Source organism: Osmerus eperlanus, chromosome 24, assembly GCF_963692335.1.
Source record: "Osmerus eperlanus chromosome 24, fOsmEpe2.1, whole genome shotgun sequence".
Lineage (NCBI taxonomy): Eukaryota > Metazoa > Chordata > Actinopteri > Osmeriformes > Osmeridae > Osmerus > Osmerus eperlanus.
The window spans coordinates 8,229,695-8,253,999 of record NC_085041.1 but is presented as its reverse complement, the minus strand read 5'-3'; the positions used below and the strand labels follow the sequence as shown (position 1 = coordinate 8,253,999).

Here is a 24,305-nt window from a genome sequence, read left to right as displayed (position 1 = left end):
ATGAGAGAGTTTATGGGCCGTCACACAGGGCCATTATCAAACTCAGCTGGATTTTGATCTCCAATAAAGATTCAGGGCTTGATATACACTGGCTGCCCCACATTCACACGCCTTGGCGAACATGTTATCAGCAACTTTCTGGAGTGACAACACCTGGCTATCTGGGACAAAACCTATTTCCAGAGAGCTAAGCATACAGTAACAGTTAGACTTTAATGTTGCTTTAATAAGTCATTTGTAGGGCCTACATGAGCACTATATTTAAGGACCTCCATGAGTAAGCTTTTTGATTGATATGACTTTAATTATAAATGAGTGGTGAAGCACCTATGTATACCTCATGAAAGGTTAATGACGTTTCATTAAACCATAAAAGGTATTCTGCGTTTTGCGCGAGCCCAACTAAAAGTACAGTCTGACAGAGACCAACAGAGACCAATTCCGGCCTGCACTCAGGCCAAACTGACGGTGTATTAACGATGCACAATTAGCATTTCACGCTAGTTCCTGGTTCTCACAACAAGCCTTCTCATTGGTCGATGATGGGCCAGTGGGGACAGGCTTTTGTCAGCGAGTCAGAATAAGGCATGAAGGCTCAATTTTCTCTCTCCTCGTCAACCTTCTACACCACTGGGGCCAACGCTGCCTAGCTATGAAAGAGAATTAAACAGGAACGGTCCAGTTGGGAATATATTAAGTCAAATCTGAGCCGCCGTCGCTATTGTTGTTATACTAAGCAGGTAGCTTGCCAAGTCCATTCTGTCGCCCAAGGACGGGTTGACTGGCTCGCTGGGCGCGGTGAAGATGCTAGGAGGACGAGAAAAGCGCCTTAGGTATGATAAAATAAACAAGAGAGTGGTGCTCCGAGCCAGAAGGCTAACCTCTCTTCTCGCTAATGCTCGCTGCAAGGCACTAGAGCTTTGTCCTGAGGAGAGAGGGAAATATATTTACATCCATTCATTCTGGATGTGGCCCCAGTGCCCATGTTTTTAAGAATTGTATGAAGCAGCGGTGAAGAGGTTTGTATCAACACAAATAATCACCGGCAAATCCCCACCTTCATCTTGTGATGTCAATATGGCGCTGTCTATCCACATAGTGAATTGTACTGGTACCAAGACAGCAGAATAAGGTTTGTCTTCCGGGTACTTTGGTCTGTCCCCTATTTCTTTAGTCATTTCATTGTATTTCATCCCATAACTAGAGAGGGTACAATTTCTGGGGAAATTGTAGGGTGTGCTTGCTTGCGTCGGTTGGACAGGGGTCCGTTTTTTAATGACATTTTTACAACTGATATTTCTGTATTTTATATAAAAATGCATACTTATTATTTATAAAGATGACATAGATTTAAAAGCATTTTTTTTTGCTGCTCATTTACAACTGAAAATACGAGTGAAGTGTAGAATGAAATGGATGTCTTCTCATTTCCCCAAGAGGCAAGAGGCAGCCTCATCGTTGAATCAAAACGAATACATTTGGCAGACCGGTGTACAAATTGACCTAATCTCTATGACTTAAACGTCCTTTTAAGTTTTTCCCTTCTCGTGATATTTTCATGCATTTAGCCTACTCATTGCATTCATTCATTAATAAAGAACCCCCTTTGAAGATTATTCTACGACGTTACCCGGCAGTAGAAGATGGAATCGCGATTCAAACAGTACCATCTGCTAACTGAAAATATGCCCCCCAAAACGTAAATAAGCTTGACATTTATTTAGTGGAAAATCGCTCATTCATAAAAAGCTCACTGGTAGCGATCATTGTCAGTAACAACGCAAAATGCGATATAGCCCTGTGTGGAGAAGCTGCCCCGGTAAATTGTACTACTACGGTACAGTAGTAGTACAGACTAGACTACTGCTGTGTTCGTCTTGGTAGCGATTGCGTTGGTTGAATTGGATATAACGTTCCGTTGTACGGTTTAGGCTGAAATTAATTATTTTCATGAACAGGTTGACAAAGTTTAGGCTGTGACAATGAAGTTCAGGTTAGTAGTTAGATAGACTTTTGATTTAAGTAAGGGGAGTGCCGAACATGTTCTGTCGCCGTTTGACTTCCTACAGCTGTGTAAATGTTTTTGTAGTGTCTCGCGTAGGCTACAGCGTTGCAGTGATACACTGGATTGAAACCACAGGTAATGATAATTTCACCCACAAATCGTTTACTTGTAATCTAATGTCATAATAAATCCTACAACGAAAATGTATATGTGAGGAATGTTTATTTTAACGATTGAAAACAGATACATCATAGACCACTGTAGTATGTGTTGCCCGGGCAACACAGGCTAATGTCATGATGCTAATATTTCAGTGAAATAGTAGACTACTGTTTCCGAAAGTAGATGTACTTCCTTAATAATATCAGCTTATATTGTACATTACACATCACAATTGTGTGTCATATCACAAAGTAAAATGAGTAAATAGTTATCACCCTGGCCTCTTTGCTTGTGGCGTTCCTGCAGCTGCCTTGCAGTAAAGCTATAGTTAGCCTAGCTATCCCCCAAGTTAACAGATGCGAAACGAATGTTCTGCTACAGGTAGTCACACGTGTTTTCGTGACGTTAGTGACGTAGTGAAGTTAGTAACGTCAGTGACTGTGGCTAGCAAATTAGCCACCGTTAGCTTCACTTTTCGCCACAAAAACTTAACTTAAGCCCAAACCATGCAACGGAACGTAAATTCCAATAGAAGCAACGCAATCGCTACCAAGACGAACCTTTTGACACCGCCATTGTGTATGTAGGCCAAATATTGACTGAGTTTTAGGGGGGCGAAAATAAACAATAATAAATAATATATATGTGAGAGAACAAAGGTTGTGCTCTCGCCGAAGGCTTGAGCACACCCAATAAAGGGAGGGAAGCAGGATTCACTCAAAACTTCTCTCTCTTAATATTGCATAGCACTACACTGTATTTTGTTAAGAGAGGGAGAGAGAGAGAGGGAGAAGGTGTACTTGCATAAGCAATGACCCTCTCTGCCACATCCATCTGATTCCAATCCCTACCCCAACCCCCCACCAACCCCCCAAAAACCCCACGCCATCCCCCCATCTTTAGCCCTCCCCGAGGCTGAGCCAAATTACTTTCAATGTGTCGACCTCTGCAGGGTCAGGCCGCACTCCCGGGCCTATGCTCTCTCACCTGTCTAATGCTCTTAACCCCTCTTCTGCCAACAGGGCTCCTGGCAACATAACTAGCCACCTAGCCAGCGCTAACGAAGCTAGCTAGCGCCACAGTAACCTGGCTAACTCGACCGCGAACCACTGAATGACACTGAAAAAGAATCAAACAAGAGTAGGCAAATAAGCAATATGCTCTGCAGCGTTTCCCTTCTCCCTTCTACTCGGCTCTGCCCAGCACCCGCCCTCCACTCTTCAGTCTACACCCCTGGTCTACACCCCCAGTCCCACCTCTGAGGATAGAAGGGGAGTGGTGTGTGTTCGTTGTCTATTCTATATGCAGTGCACTTTCATCAGCTAATTACGTGTGCTAGGTGAGTCGGACGGGAGGTGGGGGGGGGGGGGTGGGGGTGGGGGGGTGGCGGTGGGAGGGGGGGTAGCATCAATGTTTCTTGTTTATGATAAAGTGACAGAAAATCATTGGGGGGTCAAGTATGCCCCCCACCTCCCGCCCCAACCTCTCTCCACTAAACTCCTGTAGAAGCAGAAATCCTGCCCAGAGTGGGAAACCTCAGCCCTAATGAGGCCATTAAAGCCAAGCTCCCATCAATATATTTCTCTCATTCTTTCTCTGACAAATTTGAATTAATAATTCAACAGCATGCCTGGGGATGTATATTTTCTGTGTGAAGGACAGTTAATCCATAGCGTCGTATTTTTACCCTCCTCTCTCTCTTCCTGTCTCTCGTGCTCTCTCTCATTTTGCTCCTCTTCCAGCAGTGTCCCTCTCTTCATCTCCAGTCTTTTATTTATCCTTCGGTTTGAACAGAATAGAATTCTGACTAAAGAAACACAACTTCTGTTTGGGTTAGGGTTAGTAATCAGGGGTTATGTCTAACCCCTGATTTCCTATATCTCTCGCTCTCTTTTTCTTTGAGTCCATTTCCTCATGTGATTTCAGTGTAAATTGGGTTTAATTTATTCAGCTTTGTTGGCTGCGGTGGTCTTCCCCTCTATCTCCAGGGTAATGTAACATGACATGTTTGCGCACTGCCTGTCAAAGCCAAGTGCTGTTTCAGAGGAGCATTTCCTGGTTGGGTCCCTCTAGTGTTCCGGGAGCCCGGCATTTTAAATGAGGATAGATTAGGGGGCTAACAAAATAATATTGTCAGTATGTTGTAAAACAATTTTTTTTCTTCAGTTTCACCGGTTTCCGGCAGAGATTTATTCGAGACTAACATTGTTTGGCAGGTGGCACCATTGTGCAACACTACCACAGCAGTGTGAACGCCCGTGCCCCCTGCAAGGGGTTGGGAAGGAGGGGCATGGCAGGGCGATGGCAAGCCCTATCAAACGCGATGCTGCCAGACCATTTGCTCTACTGACGGACATGGCAGCTCCCCCTGTCCTCGTTCACGACCTCTAACCCGAGAGCCATCAAGCTTTCCGTGACACCGGGGGCATCCGTTTTGGTACTGGAGGCAGACTGTGGCCCCCCCCCATGCCCCCCTCCATTGTCTAAATTCGGATTCCCACTCTTGATGCAACCCTTGCCCCCTTGTCCAGCCCCCCCCCTCCAAAAAAAAACCCCCAGTTTGTGTTACACTCCAACCAAGAGTGATGGGGAGAGGATGTTTGGGAGAAGGGGTTGGCAAGGTCGAGGGGTTCAAGACAGTGGACTCTGCAGACGGCTTTGTTTCTTTAAATAACATTTGCACAAGTGCCCCCCCCCCCCCCCCCCCCCAGCACGAGAATGTGTGTGAGTGTGTCTTGTCTATCTGTCGATTGGGCCTGGAGAGAGAAAGAGAGAGACAGAGAGAGATACAGATAGAGAGAGAGACACATGGCCGTGTTGCACCTGTTGGATCATCTGTGCGCTTTCAAACCTTTAATCACCGTCTCTGGTTACCGCTCCACACGTCCCCCTTGCACCCCCCCGCCCTTGTCCTCCGACCTGCCTGGATCTCGTAACCCGCATTGTCTGAAAGAAGCCGTCCGAAAAAGAGCAAAGGGAAGCACATGCCATACCCCTTCCCCCTTCCCTCCCCCCCTCCCCCCCTCCCCCCCCACCCTGTCTGCTGTAGGGCCACCTGACTGCCACATCTCACCCCCCCCACCCCCACCACTGCCCCACAGAGGCCTGGGCACTGTATACGTCCAGGCTGGCAGGAGCAGATGGTCGCCTAATGCCAGGCATGGCCACCATTTTTTCTCCTGTGCGTTAGCTGTCGCTATGCGGCTCGTTCTACTTGCCAGACTCACTGGCAAAAACAACAAATCTTTCCGGGGAGGGACCAATAAGACCAACTTTTTTCGAGCTGTTTCTGTGTATCCATACCATGTGTGCTTCTAAATGACCGTGTAAAGTGCTGAAGTTGCATCCGTTTCAAAGCTTAAAGGAAAGAAGTTTTAAGTCAAATGAATAACGTTAATAATACTGTGAAGTTGGTTGTAGATGTGGTAAGGACTGTGGTAAAGTGTTGGCACAGCTGTGTTGGATGACATGTCCCCATGGGTTTCTACAAGATGATTTGTGCTAAAAAGACAACCATTCGTGTTTATGGAGCCTCACAAATGATTGACAGAAGTGTGTAAGTCTGTTTCATAGCATGTGTGTCTTTTTGCACACTTGACCTGTGTTATCCTAACAGCCTGAGGGGGGCCAGGAAAGCCTTTGACCTGAATCCTTCTATGGGCGCATTTGTTTGTGTGTGTATGTGTGCATTTGTGTGTGTGAGACAGGGACAGCTTTATAGATGGCCTAGGCAGTAGAAATCTCAGGCAGGGATCGATGGAGAAATGACAGCTCTGCGCATAGGGCTTGTGTAACGCCTTATCTGTGTTTGTGTGTAATGTTTAAATAAGGTTTCGCCTGCCGGTCTGATCAATACTTGGCCTGACCGTGGCAGTTGCTCTTTCTCTCCTCTCACACACAGTCCTAGGCTGACAGGAGCTCCGTGCGGCTGCCCCGGGAGAACCACAGCAAGCCCAACCACGCGAATTAGAACCTCAGCCGTTTTCTCTTTCTCAGGCCAATGAAAATGTTTTCTTCAAAACAAATGCTTCTTTAATTTTTTTCTTCTTTTTTTTTACTGACCAGACCATAGTGAGAGCCTGTTATGAGTGTTGTAAAAACAAAACAAAAAAACGTTCCCGTTCTCCACAGTGCCCCTGCAACCCCCCCCCCTCCTCTTCCACTCCTCCCCTCCTCACCCCTCCCCCCCTTCCACTTCGCCTAACCTCAGCCTCTAATTGGTGGCGAGCGGGTAGCCCCGTGCGTGGACGTTTGAGAGCGCGCCCAGTGGTGAGAGCATTAGCATCACCGCAGCTACCTGTACATAATGATAACCTCAAGCCCAGCCCGGGGAGACCTCCAGTCCTGTAAACAAGAGCTCTGATACCACCCCCCCCCCACCCCCCACACCCGGGGCCCCCGTTGCTACCTGAGCCCGCCATCAGAGGGGCCCCGGGTGTGTGCGCCGGTGTGTGAGTGTGTAAGCGTGCGTAATGAACTTGGGCTCCATTGATCGAGAACGAAAGCGAGGACCGGGCTTGTTTGTCCCAGCAGGGCCACTGTGACGCCAGGCTCATAAATGTTTGAGAGAGCCTCAGAATCTGCCACGGTCTCGGTTATTCCATTTCAAATGTGTCCTCTTAGATAGAGTTGACGGACAGTTAAGTTAAGTTTGTTGGGAACTTGTTTAATTATTTCACCTTAATTCGCTCGGGGTGGGGGTGGGTAGGAAGGAAGGGAGGTCGGGTGCAAAGTGATAAACAAGTAAAAACACGCGTCTTGACGGTGGAGTTAAGGAGTCGATGTAAGCGTCTGCTCGTGTGTGTAGCCGTGTTTCGCGTAGCACACGACAGACGCAAGCGGGCATGCTCAGACTGGCGCACGCCAGCGCCTAACGTACACTCGTGTACATTTCACGTGTTCGGGAGCGTGTCCATTCGCGTTTTCCACCCAGATGTGTATTCCCATGTTCTCACACGCGCACACATCCTTTGAGGTGCTCCGGCAACCCTGCCAAACGCATGATTGATATCTCCACCGCAGATATCACTTAGAAAGCACCTGACACGTAAGCTACGCGTCCGAGCTTCTCCTTGACTGCTAAGTACCGCAGCGTGGCTAGCCCTCGCCGCCGTTATGCACCCGGTAATAAAAGTTGAACATTGATTTTCTGTAGCTGCTTGTAACTGTTAATGTTGATACATCAGTAGCCAAAGGAAAGCACATGGGGCTTAATGGGGAGGGCCGAGAATGGGGATGTGTTATTGGGCAGGACCCGACGCTAAATCACAGAACCCATCCTCGCCGATCGATAAGACAGTAACTGCAAGTGTCCCTCTGCTTTTCTAATGTTTTATAATAAACTGACAGGTTGTAATAAGGACCCGGGAAGAAGAGAGAGAGAGAGAGAGAGAGAGAGAGAGAGAGAGAGAGAGAGAGAGAGAGAGAGAGAGAGAGAGAGAGAGAGAGAGAGAGAGAGGAAGGGAAGGAGAGAGAAAGAGAGGGAGGGAGGAGAGGATGGGAATCGGGTGCTTCTCCCTACACCAACAACCATTCCTCATCCTGCCTTAAATCAGACCTCGCCGGGACAGAGGAGGTGGAGAGGAGAGGAGGAGAGAAAGATAGGGCTTTTTTGGACAGGAGAAAACTTTGCACGCGGTGGTCTGTCTTGTGTCATGTCCAGTTTTGGGGCTAATGTACTGTGTGGGTGTTTCTTCCACAGTGTCGATGAGAGAAAGACTAAAGCAGTCCTGTCCTTGACAGCATGCAGGAGGAGCTGTATTGAGATATCTCGTGTAAAACAACGTTTCTTTTTCACATGATCAGATATTGAGTGTTAAGTGTTAAGGGGGGGTCTAGTGACTTAAATATCATAACCTAAATAAAAGGTTGCACTCTTTAGTCAACTGATAACGTGACTTGTTTAACCATAGATAAAAAGTTGTGCTGACGCAATTGCAGAATGAAACACAACATAACTAACTGATAAGACACAAACATGATCACCGGAAAAATAACTGGAGCGAGGGCTAAGTGTGAGATACCGTAGACGCTGAACTGAGACATTAGAGATATGGAAGTGTTAAAATCAGTCAGGAGCAAAGTGGAACCTCCAACATGCTTTTGAGTCAGGGTGAGGGAAGAAAATACACAGCCACCCAATCCCCAAACTCCCCTACTTAAACACTACGTTGAGCTGTAATGTCTGGTGCTTTTAAAGCTTGATAAAGTCTGAAAGCCTTTTAGACTTCTCATTATATTGAATGCTTCTCAAACTAGGGACTCTACACCAGATGAGAGTTTGCCTTTTTTCACAACCAAAGGAGCAACATTCTGTAAAAGCAGTCATATCAGGTTCATTACACAGGGCAAATCTTTTTTTCTCTTACAACTGTACCTGCCAAGGAAGCTACAGTTTTATTTTACAACAGTAAGCGAATGTGGAGGTTATGAAAACCCAGTGCTTTTTCATCAAGGTATATTTGTCTGAGCACTTCACAGGGGCCGGGGGGGGAGGGGCGGGGGGGGGGGGGTGGAAGAACGAGAACGGGCACCAGACGCACTTCCTGTGCTCTTCATCTCCTCTTGAATTCACCTCCCCTATACATTTCATTACTGATTTGATTGGCCAAACCGTTCACTCTATAAGGTGGTGTACAAACCGCACACACAAAAGTGCACGCACACACAAGCGTGCGCACACACGCACACAAAATATCCCACACACGGACAAACAACACACACAGCATAGCAAGGTTTACACGCGTATTGATCACGCGGACGTCACACACATGACTTTCGTCCACATGACTTACAACCCATCACTGCCAAAGTGCTTGGCTCACAAGAAAAAACCTCGGCCCTATTATCTTGCATTTAATTAAGACGTAGCTGGGGTTATATACTCCATTATTTGGCCCCGGCTCGGGTCTCGCAGGGTGTAAATATCGAACCGTCGCCAGCGTCCGAATGTTAATCAATCCACGCCGAATTCCAAATGATTTGGTTCGTTTCAGGAAATGAATATTTGCGAGGCATTATGGGTCGGCGTGCGTTCACCACTCAACTCCCCAGCGCACGCTCGCCGGGATCAGAGCATTGATTCGGAGCAGCAGAACCCGACGCCTTGTTGCTTAATTAGGACATACCTGTCTGGGAACGATGATTTTTTTTTATTTCTTATTTTCTGAGTAGGGCATAAAAGAGGAGCGGAGAGAGGGGAGTTGGGGGGGGGGAGGCTTTTGTGTTGTTTCAGCAGATTGGGCGCCTGACCTCGTACACAGAGACAGGGCCCTTCTGAAGATGTGCTAACCATGCTAATGAGAGACGCTAACTAGCAGTGTGGGTTAGGGGGTGGACGGGCGGGGCAGGGAGACAACTGGAAAATGGGGGGAGAGTTGGGGAACAGAGAGGAGGGTTGGTGGACACATTGGAAGGAGGGACGGAGGTAGCTGAGACTAGTGAGTGGGCCCAGAGGGAGAGGGAGTGGTGGAAGGGAGGATGGAACAGGGGGCTACAATGCTCACTCCACAATGCTCATTGTCATTCGAAAATTCGAAATGGAATCTGTCTTTGGTGTGAGATGACCTTAAAGTTATGTCAGCAGGAAAGTCTGTCATCGTCGCAAGTACAGTCGCACGGATCCGTCGCGATGTGACTGTTCTTGTCTGCGCTGCCAGTGCTAGCAAGTGAAGAGGAAACACTATGACAAGACAAACTGAACATTAGTCAGTACTCAGTCTGAGTATCTGTCTTTCTCTGGTTTTCCCTTGCTCTTTCAGTAAAAGGGTCCAGATTGGGGGTTATTTAGAGCTCTAACCCACAAATCTGGCACCCGCAGGGAGCACTTAGCAACCAGCAGTGGCTGGCTTTCTCTGGCTTTGCTCGCTTTTGACCAGACATGACGGGGGCTGCCTTCCACAATTACACATGACAGGCTAACCTGGAGACAGGGGGTCACAGCCCAAACCTCAACATAACTGCCATCTTATGGTGCTTTAGCAACATCTGGCATGTAACACACACACATACACATACACAAACACTCACACACTGAGAGCCCTAGCTAGGGGAGATCAATATTTCTGAATTGACGGATTGATAAATCTGATGGATATTGGTAAACCAAAAGATAGATGAGAAGGGAGGAAATGACATTTAGAATGAAAGGAGTGAGAGGGAGAGAGTGTGGATAGAGAGAGGTGAGAAAGTATGTGAGAGAGAGAGGGAGGGAGGGAGAGTGAGAGAGGGAGTGTGAGAGTGTGTTTGAGAGAGAGTGATAGTGTGTGTGTGTGAGAGAGAGAGAGAGAGAGAGAGAGAGAGAGAGAGAGAGAGAGAGAGAGAGAGAGAGAGAGAGAGAGAGAGAAGAGAAGAGAGAGAGAGAGAGAGAGAGAGAAAGAAAGGATGTGAGAGAGGGAGAGATATAGAGAAAGAAAAAGAAAGAAAGAGAGGGTGAGAGAAAAGGTGAAAGAGAGGGAGTGCGAGAGAGGGTGAAAGAGAGAGGATCAAAGAGATAGAGAGGAAGAGAGAGAGAGGGAGAGAAAGAGAGACACAGACACGGAAAGCGAGAGAAAAAGGTGAGAAAGCACTGACCCCAGGACAGAAAGGACGAAGTTCAATCGAACAACAGAAGGTGGAAAAAAAAAACACACACACACAACCCCCCCCCCCCTCCTATCTCTCCCCCCTGCCCACTAACGCACACTCTCTCTACTAAGACAAGGGAGCTCTCAGGTCAAGTGATGTCTCCTCCCCTCCTTATTGACACTTGGCTTTATTGAGAGCCCCGGAGCTGATGGTTGACGGTGAGCGATGACAGAGGCTCTGACACCCTTGATAGAGAGGACCCACAGCCCAAGCTATGGGGCTGTCGGACTCACATCAAGCCAGGGGAAATCTAAGTACCTTTGATTCCCTTTAAAAGGCTTCAATTTTGAGGGATTGTGCAAGAGAGATAGACAGAGACAGACAGACAGACAGAGAGAGAGAGAGAGAGAGAGAGAGAGAGAGAGAGAGAAAGAGAGAGGGACAGGCAGACAGACAGACAGACAGACAGACAGACAGACAGAGAGAGAGAGAGAGAGAGAGACAGAGACAGAGAGAGAGAGAGAGAGAGAGAGAGAGAGAGAGAGAGAGAGAGGGACAGACATACAGAGAGAGAGAGAGAGAGAGAGAGAAGAGAGAGAGAGAGAGAGAGAGAGAGAGAGAGAGAGAGAGAGAGAGAGAGAGAGAGAGAGAGAGAGAGAGAGAGAGAGAGAGAGAGAGAGAGAGAGCGAGGGAGGCAGACAGACAGACAGACAGACAGACAGATGGGGAAAGAGACAGACAGATAGACACAGAGAGAAAGAAACCGACAGAGACAGGGCTAGACAGAAAGGCTATGGCTGATATTGGTGGGTGGTGTTAAGTGTGTGTTTGTGTGTTCAAGACCAAGCTGACCTCTCCATCACAAACACACACTTTTATCTGACTGCAGCTTTTACCTAACATCGATTGCTCCAGTTTTGTGGGGAATTTAAGAATTTGACTTGGTATCTCTGCACCTCACCAAGAATAGTTGCCCTTTGGTGCACACATTTTTGTGGATCTGATAGACCCACAGCGTTATAGGGTTTTTACAACAATACACCTGACAGGTACTGTGCAGACTGTGTAAAAATACCGATCTTTGTTGACAATGTTTCGAAATAATGTATCAAAACAATGTATTGTCCTAACATTGTGCAGGTTACTGGAAGGCATTAAGTAGTTTGTACAAAGGGTAATACGTGTGATGAAAGCGGGAGACATTCATGCAGGCAGGGAGGGATGTTCTTAGTGCTATGTTGAACTTACTCACACACTTGTGCTCTTGTATGCTAGCCTGGGTGCCAGCCCAACTTAGCCCCGCCCCCCAAAAATGTTGGTCGGGAAGTTGGGTCTGGGCTCGCTCGGTTGGGGAAAAACGATGTCCGAACAAGAGCTGTTCGGACCAATCAAATTGTCAGGGCGGGCTTTATACGATGATGGACAGATGATCAACAGAAACTTAATCAACCACATCACCAAAGAGCGCTTGGGTTGAACTCGTTTTCCACAAACAACATACTAGGTTGCTCTGATTGGTTGTAGGTCTATCCAATTGAGCGAAGTGACATTTTTTTTCCCGGGTTTGGTTGAAACATGCCCCATACTCACAGCCCAACGGAGCGGTATCAGACTCATATTCTAAATAGAATTATGAGTATGACGACGTCAGGCTACTTGTATGCCAGTGTGCAACATCGATTTTGATCCCTAATAGACGTCACTGAGTTCCAGCTAGAGACTGGTTGTATAAGCTTAGCATTGGTACTGAGTTTGTGTGATCTAGCAGAGGGAAAGAAGTTCTCCCAACTCTGGCTTGGGAGTTTTTTCATGCCTCATTTCGTTGACTCCTCATTAATTGGCTCCTGTGGAATTGATTTAACCCTACGAGTGTGGGTTCACACAAACCCAAGCGTAAAAATCTTCTGTCTCTATTACTCTCCCTCCCCTCTTTCTCTCACGCACCCTGAACACACACACACACACAAACACACCAAACACACTTTTTTCTCACTCTGTCTCTCTCTCTCTCACACACACACACACACACACACACACACACACACACACACACACACACACACACACACACACCACTGCCTCTCTCCCAGTCAGGACTGTGGGAGGGGTGATATTAATCATAACAGTTCTAATCTCCTGTCTTAGCGTGTTTACAGCTCCTCTCCGACATCTGTGCACCACCACGGAGGCCCAGGCAGTGCGGGAGAACAGGCAAGAGCCTGGGGCGATACACATCCCTCAGATGAGCCCTTCATTATGGATGATGTTTCCGCCAAATTATTTACACCAACGGGGGGCCTCCCCCCACCTCCAAACCCCATAACAGCAGCCCTCCCACCCTGTGCGCCCCTCCCGCCTGCGTCTGGTGTCAAAAGTCTGCCTGTCTGTCGGTCTGTTTCCCCGGTCTCCCTGTATGTCTGTTTGCTTGTCTGCCTGTCTCTGTCTGTCTCTCTAGTCTCTGCCCGCCTGCCTGCCTGTCCATCTGTCCGTCTGTCCCTCTGTCTCTATCCTACTGTTCATCGGGGGAAAACGCCAGTGATATGATAATGCTGTTGACAAACAGCCGGATTTGCTGTCAAAAAATGCCAACGCCCCCGCCCCCCCCCCCCCCCCCCCTTCATCCCTTTCCCCCTCCTCTGAGTCAGCGCACCCCTCTGTCTTTGATTGAATATGGACTGGGCTACGAAAAATCTCACCTTGACATCAAATGACTTCATTAATGAATGATCTTAAAACTGAGGCAGGGTGGAATCGCGAGCGATCCCCATTACAGAAGGCGAATGGGGCTGGTGAGGGTGTTGGAGTCCAGTCAAGGCGCGAGCCTGGAATACAAACCTGCCACTGTCTAGTTTCCTCACAAGTGATGGGAGGATCTCTTGGAAGCACACACAGGATTTGTTACAGTGTGTCTCTTCAACTTGGCCAAAGTGCTTGATTGGTTGGTGTCGTGTGCGCCTGCGTGCCTGCTCGTGTTTGGAGGTTGGTGTGTGTGCACGTGCCTGCACAACAGAGTGCATGCTGGGTTGGTGTATTGAGGTGTGTGTGTGTGTTTCTGGGCCACTATGACACAAACCCAGTCTGCTACATTCAGGCTATCAGAGTGGGAGAGAGAGATTACAGTCTCCTGACAGCCAACCCAGCCTTGGAAAGTAGACCCGAAATGGATGTGATGAGGAGAGAGAGAAAAGTATGAGAGAGGGAGAAACAGAGAGAGACAGAGAGCGGGAGAGAAAGAGAGAGAACACAGGGGACTCTTTTCTTTCGCCCCTGTCCACTCCCCCTCTTCTCTTACTTTAGTTAGTCTTCTCTCTGCCTAAATTCACCCTTCCAAATTCTTCCCCTAAATCACCTCCGCATTGGATAATCCCTTTGTCCTTCCTCCCCCTCGCCTTCCCCTCCCTCCCTCCCTCCTTCCCCAAACACTGTGCTCCCTTTATCACCCATGAGGCCCTCAACGACATCCCACCTCAGGTATATAATTCACCCCGGCCCTATCCTGTAAACCCTCCCCGCTCCCCGCTCCCCGCTTCTCTCTACTTCTCCCACCCCTTGTCCTGCTCTTCCCTTTCCTAACCCCCCCCACCCGTTCGTGATCCACCCCCCCCCCCCCCCCGCTTCAAATAATAATAATAATAATCACACCGGAACCGTATCCCACCTATCCCAGCCCCCCATCCCCCTCTTCAGTCTTACCCCCCCGGCTTCCACCCCTGCCCCCTCCCAGCCCCCGCTCACTCACACACACGCATGCACGCACCCCCCCTCCTCTTCCTCCGTACTCACCCAGGCTGAAGAGCACAAGGAACTTGAGGCAGACAAACTCCCTCTGGTCGAGCTGCAGGGAGCGAAGCTTGCCCACCAGCTCCTGCGCGTGGCTCATCAGGTTGTTGAGGGTGGCTCCGGCTTGGGAGGCAATTACAGCATAATCCACCTGCAGGACACACACACACACATACCGCAGGCTGTTACGCGCAAAGCTTTGTCTTCATATTGTAAGGTTGTCGTCTTGTGTCATTTCTGTGGACTTTATAACAACATGACTTGGGCATAAGACCTGAGGATGCTAATGAACCATGGGGGATAAAGTAATAAACATATAGGTGGAAGGTATTGTAAAATACTTTAAAATCCCAAACAGCAAATTGTGGCCACAAAAGGGGAGTTATCTAACATTACCAAATGTTGCCTTAACTTGTCATTACACACATTCGATGTCAGCTATTTATACCAGCTCACAGTGTACTGTAAAAACACAATGAATGTATGTGTGTGGGTATGTGTACAGTCACATCCAAGAGACTTCTCCAAGAGCTTTGAGACCTATTTTGTGAGGCGATCCTAGTACATTTCCTGAATTGTCATTTAGGTTCTTCTGAAAGTAGACAATGTTCTCCCGTTTAGGATGGACTCCTAGCACAAACCTAAAACACACAAACAAGCCTAGCAACCTACATACAGGTGGAGCCTTGGAATGAATAGTGGGTTTATATGAGCATACAGCTCAAATTAGCACCGATTTTCCATCAGCATGAAATGCACAGAGAATCTCTCTCTTTCTCTCTCTCTCTCTGCGAAAGGGGGCCCTAGGGCCTAGGCCCGAATCCTGAATCCTAATCACTCGCTCGCGAAAAAAAAGGGAGAGGGCAGCACGTTCCCTTCATCCTAACCCCCTCTCCTTCTCTCTCTCTCTCTCTCTCTCTCTCCTAGGGTTGTGTGGGGCAGTGGAGGGCGAGAGATCGCCCCCCTTTCAGGTCTGAACCCCAACCCCCCATCCCCTCAGTGACCCGGCACTAGACCCCCTTCTCAGGTGCATTTAATATCTGCAGCAACAGCAGATTTGTCTGGGAGGCAAGTCCTTAGCTGCCACTCACAGTAAGCAGGCCGTATTAAATTTTTATATTTATTGACAATTCATTACCATAATTGACTGCGCCAGGATTTCTGGGGGAAGGTAGACGGCAGGGCTTGCTCAACCTCAGGGAGGAAGGTCCCTGCGAGCTGCAATTTGCAATCAAAAAAACGCCACGGATCGGAATGTATTTATCGTGTAAACAGGACGAGCGGAATGTTCGTGAAAAAAAAAAGGAGACGAAAAAAAAAGACGGCGGCTTTAGGAGCGTCGTCTTCCCGGCGCACTCTTTCTCACACTCCCTCTCCTTTTCCGTCTCTCTACACGCCTCCCCTGTCGGGCTCCCTGATGAGTCAGTGCCCTGGAAAGTGTCAATCAATTTACATAAAAGCAACTGTGCATGAAATAACTTCAATGAGCGATAGGACTCCTCATGGCGCTGCCTTGGGTTATGGCTTCCTTTCCCCCGAGTCAAAGGAAAACACCACCCTTATGACAATAGACTTATCTGTCACCCCAACGACCTACATATCAATCAATCAATACATGTTTATTAGTCCCGTTTCGGGTCACGTCCTACAAGTAGATTGACAAAACCCTGGCCTCCTGTTTCAGCCGACCTGCAAACTTTGACCTGCTAATTTATCCTTTTTTTTTAATCTGTCTCCTTTTCTCTTTCTGTGTTAACCTTTTATCTTCTGCGCTCAAAAACTACAACTTGCTATTAAAATGTACGTTTCAGTATATATCCAGTGCAAGTGTCACTGATAATTAGCTGTGGCGAAAGACTGGCTCACAAGAAGCCGAATCCATGTCCAAAAAGTGTCATTTTAAACAACCCTCGGACCGTTTCGACTTTCAAGTCAGGGTGTCACACTATCACATTATCAAAGCCCTCTATGTTCGCCTTGCTGACAAACGACAAAAAAGACCTTGTCTGCTCATGCCATCTGAACTGTGCCACTATGCGATAGCCTACAAGTCATGTTTTCCTGTTTGATCCAAAGGGAGGACAAGGAGGCCAAAGAGGGAGCTGTATAAATTAGCCTAGCGAATGTATGTTCGACCTGCCTCTGTTTTAGCTTCAGATTCTTCTGAAGGCCATGGGACAAACACCAGGGCACCCGTTGGCAGACAGAACTGCCTATGCTGAAACCTATAGCTCTGAAATAAAAGCCGTTTTACTAGAACCGTTCGTAGCCGACAGAACCCTGTGTCAGATTTCGGAGGTTCAACATCCAATCAGTTTCAGGTAAGAGAGAACCATTCAGGTCTTCAAAACAGCACCTTGTTTGAAAACGGTTCTATCACATTTTCAAAAACTTCAGTGCTAAAATGGGAACCTTTTTTCCAGAGCATTTCTCCACTGTATTTTTATATATCGTGAGGAGGCTGACAGTAATTGAAACACAGGGATGGTAAGGGAGTTGGGAGTGTAGGACTGTGACGGGGCGGCCCTGTGGCATTTTCCAAAGCCACCCTGGGTGTCGTGTGTCACCACATGACTGAGCTAATCCCCCATGGTGCATTGGGGCTGTGTCACTTGCTCTGAGACTCCACTCAACACTAGCTCAGAAAAGGCAGGTCACCCCAAGCCATTGGCCCAATCAGAATCTAATCCTCCACCAACATCCTCACGACAGGGGGACCAACTTATCACAGTGACTGAAAGACATCTTCTGATATAATCGTTGGACATTAACATTTAGTCATTTAACAGACGCTCTTATCCAGAGCGACTTACAGTAAGTACAGGGACATTCCCCCCGAGGCAAGTAGGGTGAAGTGCCTTGCCCAAGGACACAACGTCATTTGACACGGCCGGGAATCGATCCGGCAACCTTCTGATTAAAAGCCCGATTCCCTAACCGCTCAGCCATCTGACTCCCTAACGACAGTCCCATTCGTTAGTTCCTGCCTGGGCATAATGTCGTCCTAATGAATTGGGACAGCATTGGTTAATGTGCACTGTGCATGTGTGTTTTCATTATTTGCATGCGTGTGTGTGTGTATTTTGGTTGGGGGGGCATTGTGTACAGTAGCTGGTAAAAGACGGGCCATGGCTTTAGCTTTCACTGGGCTGCTGTCACCCCTGGCCTGGTGGAGAATAATAGAAGATAATGATGGAACTGTTTGAGACCCCCCCCCTCCTCCTCCTCTCTCTCTCTTGCTCTCCTCCTGTGACTGCCCCCCCCCCCCCCACACACACACACACACACACACACATACACACACTGGCCCCCCAACACCCAGCTGTTCATTAGCCAAAATATGCAAACGAGACCTGGTCCTCCGCCTCCCCTGACTGTGCACCCCCCATTCCACCCCCCCTTCACCCTCCCCCCCCCACCCCTCTACCGCTCCGCCCTGACGCCCCTCTCCCCTGCTCCCGGCCCTGCTTGCTCACAGCTCAGACCTGGCTAATCAAACGCGGAGCAGCAGAGACACTGCTGGGAGTCCCGGCTGCCGCTCAGCACCCTTCGCTCTCTCTCTGTGCTGGATGTGGGAGGAGCAGGAGAGAGAGAGAAGGCGGGGGGGGGGGGTGAAGTGCTTAAGGCACTGCGTGAGTGTGTTCTGGGTGCGCGCGTGTGTGTGTGCGGGGGCTTGTCTCAGATGTACAGCAGCATTGGAAATGTCCCCTTCGCCCGTTTTCATCCTTGCATGGCCCGATCTCCCTTCCACCCTTTCTCTCCCACTCTCGCTCTTCCTTTCTCTCTCTCTCTCTCTCTCTCTCTCTCTCTCTCTCTCTCTCTCTCTCTCTCTCTCTCTCTCTCTCTCTCGCTCCTCTCTCTCTCTCTCTCTCTCTCTCTCTCTCTCTCTCTCCCACTGTCTCTCTTCCTTTCTCTCTCTCTCGCTCCTCTCTCTCTCTCTCTCCCACTCTCTCTCTTCCTTCCTTTCTCTCTCTCTCGCTCCTCTCTCTCTCTCTCTCCTTTATCTCTATCTCTGCGGTTTGATGTGACGAGTTCGTCCAATCAACTCAAACAAGTCATGCTTCAATTATCCCCTGCGGCCCACTCCTCTATAGTTTCCTCCCCTCGCAACGTTCACCTCGCTATAAACAGTAGAACAGGAAAACACACAACCACGCACTGTCAGACATCCTTGCTTCAATATTGATGCCCACATCTATTGTTGGAGAACAGGTTTGGCAGAGAGCAGCATTTTGGAAACACACCCAATCAATAATTAAGCACGCCTTGTCCCATTGACAGGCGCGCCAACATTCCGAGGCATATTCATAACGAGCAATTTCATCGCTCTGTGCATGTGTGGGTATTTACATGCGGCTGTGTGGTATGTGCGTGGGTTTGTGTGTATGCCTGTGTGTGTGTGTGTGTGTGTGTGTGTGTGTACGAGCGGGAAAGCAGAGCCAGAAACAGACGGAGGAATCCCGTGGTCCCGCTAGGTTGAGGGCCTCGTCAGGGCCCGAGGCAATAGTCCCTGCTCTCCTCCTCAGGGCCCTCAACTAAGGTAAATCACAGATTTTTTTGCCCTCTACCTCTACTGCTCCCGCATGCTTAACCAGGCGCTTTCTATATTCACTTTTGAAGTAAACACACACACACACACACACATGCCCACGCACACACACTCCCAGCAAACGCACACGCAAAATGAAAACGTAAAAAAATAATAATGCATAATTGATTATTCTGATCACATTATCTTATACCTATAAGCGTAATCTATTTTTAATGGCGTGGTGACTGAGAGGGGGGCAGAGAGGTCGATGAAGCTTTAAAGGCTGTTGATCTAGGCGCGCTGAGTGGCTGATGAGGTCTAGGGGGAGGCCCGGGGGGGGGGGGGGGGGGGGGGGAAGACAGAGATGGGCAAGGTGGGACTTCACCTGTTGGCCGGTGACCAATAGGATGGAGCCCTCTTTGGCGTGCACCACCTGCCGGAAAATGTGGTCGAGGATGAGGAGTTCACTCCAGCAGTTCTGCAGCAGCTTCATTTGGTCATCAACCTGATGAGAGAGAGAGAGAGAGAGAGATCAACCTGATGAGAGAGAGAGAGAGAGGAGAGAGAGGAGAGAGAGAGAGAGAGAGGGAGAGAGAGAGGGAGAGAGAGAGAGAGAGAGAGAGAGAGAGAGAGAGAGAGGTGGAGAGAGAGAGAGGGAGAGAGAGAGAGAGAGAGAGAGAGAGAGAGAGAGAGAGAGAGAGAGAGAGAGAGAGAGAGAGAGAGAGAGAGAGAGAGAGAGAGGGAGAGAGGGAGGGAGAAGAGAGAGAGGGAGAGAGAGAGAGGGAGAGAGAGAGGTTGAAAAGAGAGAGAGGTTGAAAGAAAAGAGGGAAAGTTAACTCTTGAGGCTAACAGCATGCTAATGCCACCTGCTGTGTCAAACTCCGGTAGAAAAACGAGCTTCAACCACCTTTCCAGAGATGGAACTAGAAATGGAAAAACTTCATCCGAAACAATAGTTCAGTACACTGACTCACTGAGTCTAACGATTATTTATGTACAGTGAATACTGGCAGTTGCTTTTGGCCATTTTCTTCCTCTCCATTGAAAAGTAGGCAAAAGTTAAAAAGGACTCGTGTCTTTAAGGTCGTTTGTAGGTTTGCTATTCAAGACAAGCAGACACATAAGATATAACATATATGGGTTTTGTAGTTCGCTTACAGGTATTGATTAGTACAACTGCAGGTGTAGATAGCTGACTTCACACAATGCCTCAAATGTCAGAGCCCCCCCCCCCCCCCCCCCACACACACACACAACACACACTTCACACATACAGAGTATGCCACAGCTTTCTCATGAGAAGGCGACCCTATCCTCTCCCAGGCCTGCCACTACCTGGATGTGCCTGTTTGTCAAGTGATAGCGGGGCTATCTGTTTGCCCGGTGCCACCTCTGCCTGAGTGATTCCGCCGGCTGAAAGTGATTAAGTAGCCAGCCTGCGACAGCCGCTCACTCCCACCAATGCCAGGTGAATGGGGTGGGGGGGGGGGGGAGCTGAGGCAGGGGCGAAGGGATAAGTTCGCTACACCACAACAACACTGCCATTGTCACCACCCCTATTTCCCAGGGCCCCGACGCGTTAATGATTAGACACTGTAGCCACACAGGCAGAAAGGCCACATTGAGAGCCAAGAATGAGGAAAAAAATAAAAAAAACCCGGAGATGTTCTCACTCTCTTCCTTTCTTTGTTCTTTCCAGTCAACACACTCAGCCCTCTCGATACTCCTATCTGACGGACTGGTGTGTCTTTCCCAGAATGCTTTGGTTTGGCATTTTTGTGAAATGCCTTTGGTGTGAATCTGAGAGAATCCTTGGGCACCTGACAGTGTGTCACATTGAATTTGAGAGTGTCAATTAAAGTTAGAGAGAGGAATGTGGATCAATTGGTAGTGCATTGCCACACATACCTTAATGAAAGAAGCCATTACTTTCGTTCGAACAGGGGGGGATTTTGATTCATCAACACCAGGTCAACATCCAAACCCATGAGTTGTGTTTCATGACCTTGGATGATAGTGTGGTAGTCTCAGCCAACCTTGCTATTCATATCACCAGTTAACAGTGAGTATTTTGACTGGTTATGCGCCTGTTTGTCTTCCAGGCAGACATTACAACTTGAATATCATCGAGATTGGCTTCGCTGGGTCAAATCACACAGCCACATGGTTAGGCTAAAGTCTAATAAAACCAAGGTTTGCTAACTTGTATCAAAATTGCAGAAAAATTTAAGCAATCTTTCATCCCTTTTTTATCGAGATAGCACATACGTACAACAAAGCCATTTTGACCTTTACCACAACTTCTGACAGCGTGATGAACTCTCTTCTTTCCATCTTTTCCATTTTCCTATATTATTTTTTTGGGTGTATCGACCGGAGGCGACGAAAAGTGAATGAAATTCAAATGGCATCATTAAAACCATCACACAGAGGCCAACGAGAGTGAAACGGATGAGCTTCTTACTGTACCCCCACCTGCCCCCAACCCAACACTGCCTTAACCCCCATCTCTAAGAGAAGGCGGTGAGGGGGGGGAGCTCTTCAAAGCCCCCCCCCCCCCGCCCCGTCAGGGGCCTGGTGAGTGTCGGGGTCCTCATCAAAGAGGGCTGTCCTCACGCTGCCTGCCTGCAAGGGCCCTCTCTGACAACGGGACCGGGTCATCAAAAGGGGATGCTGGAGTAAGGGGTGATGGGGGTGGTGGGTGGATGAGTGTGTGTGTGTGTGTGCGTGTGGAGGATTGTCCCGCTCGGAGACGTGGATGGTGACAGACGCGTGCGACAGGCGGGCGGGATCGTCGGGGGGCTGGGCTGAGGGAGGGTGGACAGTTCAGATCAGGGTCGCTTATAGCGGCTGTTTCCCTGACAAGCTCTTCCTTGGCCGTGACCCTGAGCGCCCAGTGACAAGCCCTGGATCCTACTAATGTTTCGCCTCTCCACTCACACAGCGGGGGGCTCCACTGACAGGGCGAGGGGAACCTACTGACTCCTATGCGTCCATGCAGCTATATCTTTCACTCTTCTTTCTAGCAGTCTTTTAATATAGGCAGCTGAACTGAACATTGCCTAGGCTATTAACCTACCTATGGATTTCCATTGCATGCAAACAAAATTAAAATGATTCTTTATTGGATCATGTAGGGAACAATAACGTTAATTGTTAATCTTTTTGCAAGGTTCTAAGTGTTGTCAATGTCTACTAATGTAACTACCAAGAGCAGATAATATACCACAGTAAACATTCCTATTTAATTTAGTTTTTAAATGTAATTTAAAGTAAATGATTCACAACCAACAAAGACTCAAAATGAATACCGAGGGGCTCACTGAGGGCCTCATGTACGTACATTCGCAAATGTAGCGTTATTAGCGCCATGGCCAACCCGCAGATTGCGCACTCTGTGATACTTCAGTTTACGTCGTATTTACGAAACCTGCAGGTCATCAGGTAATCAGCGCCTTTCTCCGCCCACTATACCGTACATTGCGAGCATTTAAACGCGCAATTGAATGGGCCTCCTTCTTTCTCTCTATCATGGATCAGCCACCAAAGTCAAAACAGCGATGACTGTTTGAAGTGATCCTGATGCCAATATTTGTAATGTAGCGAAGAGTTTAACAACTGCTGGAATGGAATGTGAACGCTGAGTCGGAGATTCGATGTAATCTTTGATTTCTTCCAGTAACTGTAATATTGCATGGCAGCTTAATCTGTAACGCGTAATGATTTCGTGTTCACTCAACTCAAAAAGTGTGATCCTTGTGGCAACAATTATTTTGCCTATGTCTTCGTCTTGCTCGGGTTACGGCTGCCATTTCACCAGGAGGCATATGCGCATCCTGGTTTACGCCTGCTTTTAACAGGCGGAGAATTTTCACCGCAAAATAGAGTTGCGCTTTCACAAGCGGGTTTTGTACATACCGCGGAATACATAATTAGGCGCACTTTACGCATCCCCTCCGATCTCTTTATGGGAAACTCCCACTTTCGCCTTGACCCTCCCGTGAATGCATATGCATGACACGGAAAAGCGCAATTTGCCATTTTCAGTTCCCGCGACAGGCAGTCTGCGCTTTTACCTCAGTGCGGCATGTTTGTACATACCTCGCCATGCTTTTACGCGCAAATTGCGAAACAAATACGCCTGAAGTGGGCGCAAAAGCGTTAGTACATGAGGCCCTGAGTCTCTCTATAACTGTCACTATAAGAATAAAAAAATAAAAAAATATTAGAAAAATATCTGCTTACTGTACTGAGCTGCCGTTTAGGGAACTTACTGAACTTGAACTAGTCTGCATACCATCTCAAGACTACACTTCACTGTTCATGAAGGTGATCAGTGTTGAGAAAGAGTAACACATGTCTTAAATAATGCCACTGGAGTCTCTTCCTTAACAGGGACACTGTGTCTACACTTGGCTTATTCGGTTTGAGTCGAAATAAATCACAAAACTCTTCCCAAACACACGTTTAGGAATATTTTCAAGGCGCGCCTCTCTTTCATTATTTCGACATCATCAATGCTGTTCTTTTCAGGCAGGAATTTCGCAAAAGAGAGCGCAATGAAAAATACATATCCTCCAAGAAACCAATTTAACACCTTTATGGCCATTCAGGCGAGGGGGGATCAATGCCCAGATCAATCGCTCAGCCCATAGCTTTTGTTCAACACCACAAGCACAGATTAATGTGATTTTCTACACACAGACAGACAGGGAGATAGAGAATTAGGGAGAAAGAGAAAAGGCAGAGAGAGAAGAATGGGCAAAAGGCCTGGAGGGAAAACGGGCAAATAAAATAAAGTGATTAAGAAAAGAAATCTTCGCCATTTTTCTGGGAATTTCAATTAATTGGTAATGGTGTGTTTGGAGCGCCCAAAAGTCATGTTTATTCAACAGCCGCTGCTAGGAGAGGACCATCTATAATGGTTGTGAGTCAAAACGGCCAAATGTAGCGAAATATTTCTTTCTTTCTTCGGTGCTGTGGTTTGGTAGAATGCCACAAGCATTGTTAAGCGGTGTGGGTATCATGTCCCTAACGAGGGTACACAGCTGGATCTGATTTTAATAAGTAGCTCCAGTTTTGAAGTATCCTAATGAACAGATTAATGGAATCTCCTTCAGCGTGGCTTAATGAATGAAGTGAATTAAATTATTGTAGCCGTGAAAGCGGGGGTGGGGGTGGGGGGGGGGAAACACACACACTCACCATGGGTTCATCTTCTCAACATCATTTACATAAAACGAGCAGCACAACAGAACAGGC

At 48.0% G+C, this 24,305-nt stretch overlaps 1 protein-coding gene across 2 annotated transcripts in view; it reads right to left on the bottom strand.

Moving 5' to 3' along the window:
- nr5a2 (nuclear receptor subfamily 5, group A, member 2) overlaps positions 1-24,305 on the bottom strand; it is a 56,876-nt gene that overhangs the window by 4,568 nt on the left and 28,003 nt on the right. For both annotated transcript variants that reach the window (XM_062450594.1, XM_062450595.1), the window contains exons 6-7: positions 19,429-19,548; positions 14,516-14,663 (exon numbers count right to left, since the gene is read on the bottom strand). In XM_062450594.1, the coding sequence (XP_062306578.1) occupies positions 14,516-14,663; positions 19,429-19,548 (268 nt within the window). The remainder of the gene's footprint in view (positions 1-14,515; positions 14,664-19,428; positions 19,549-24,305) is intronic.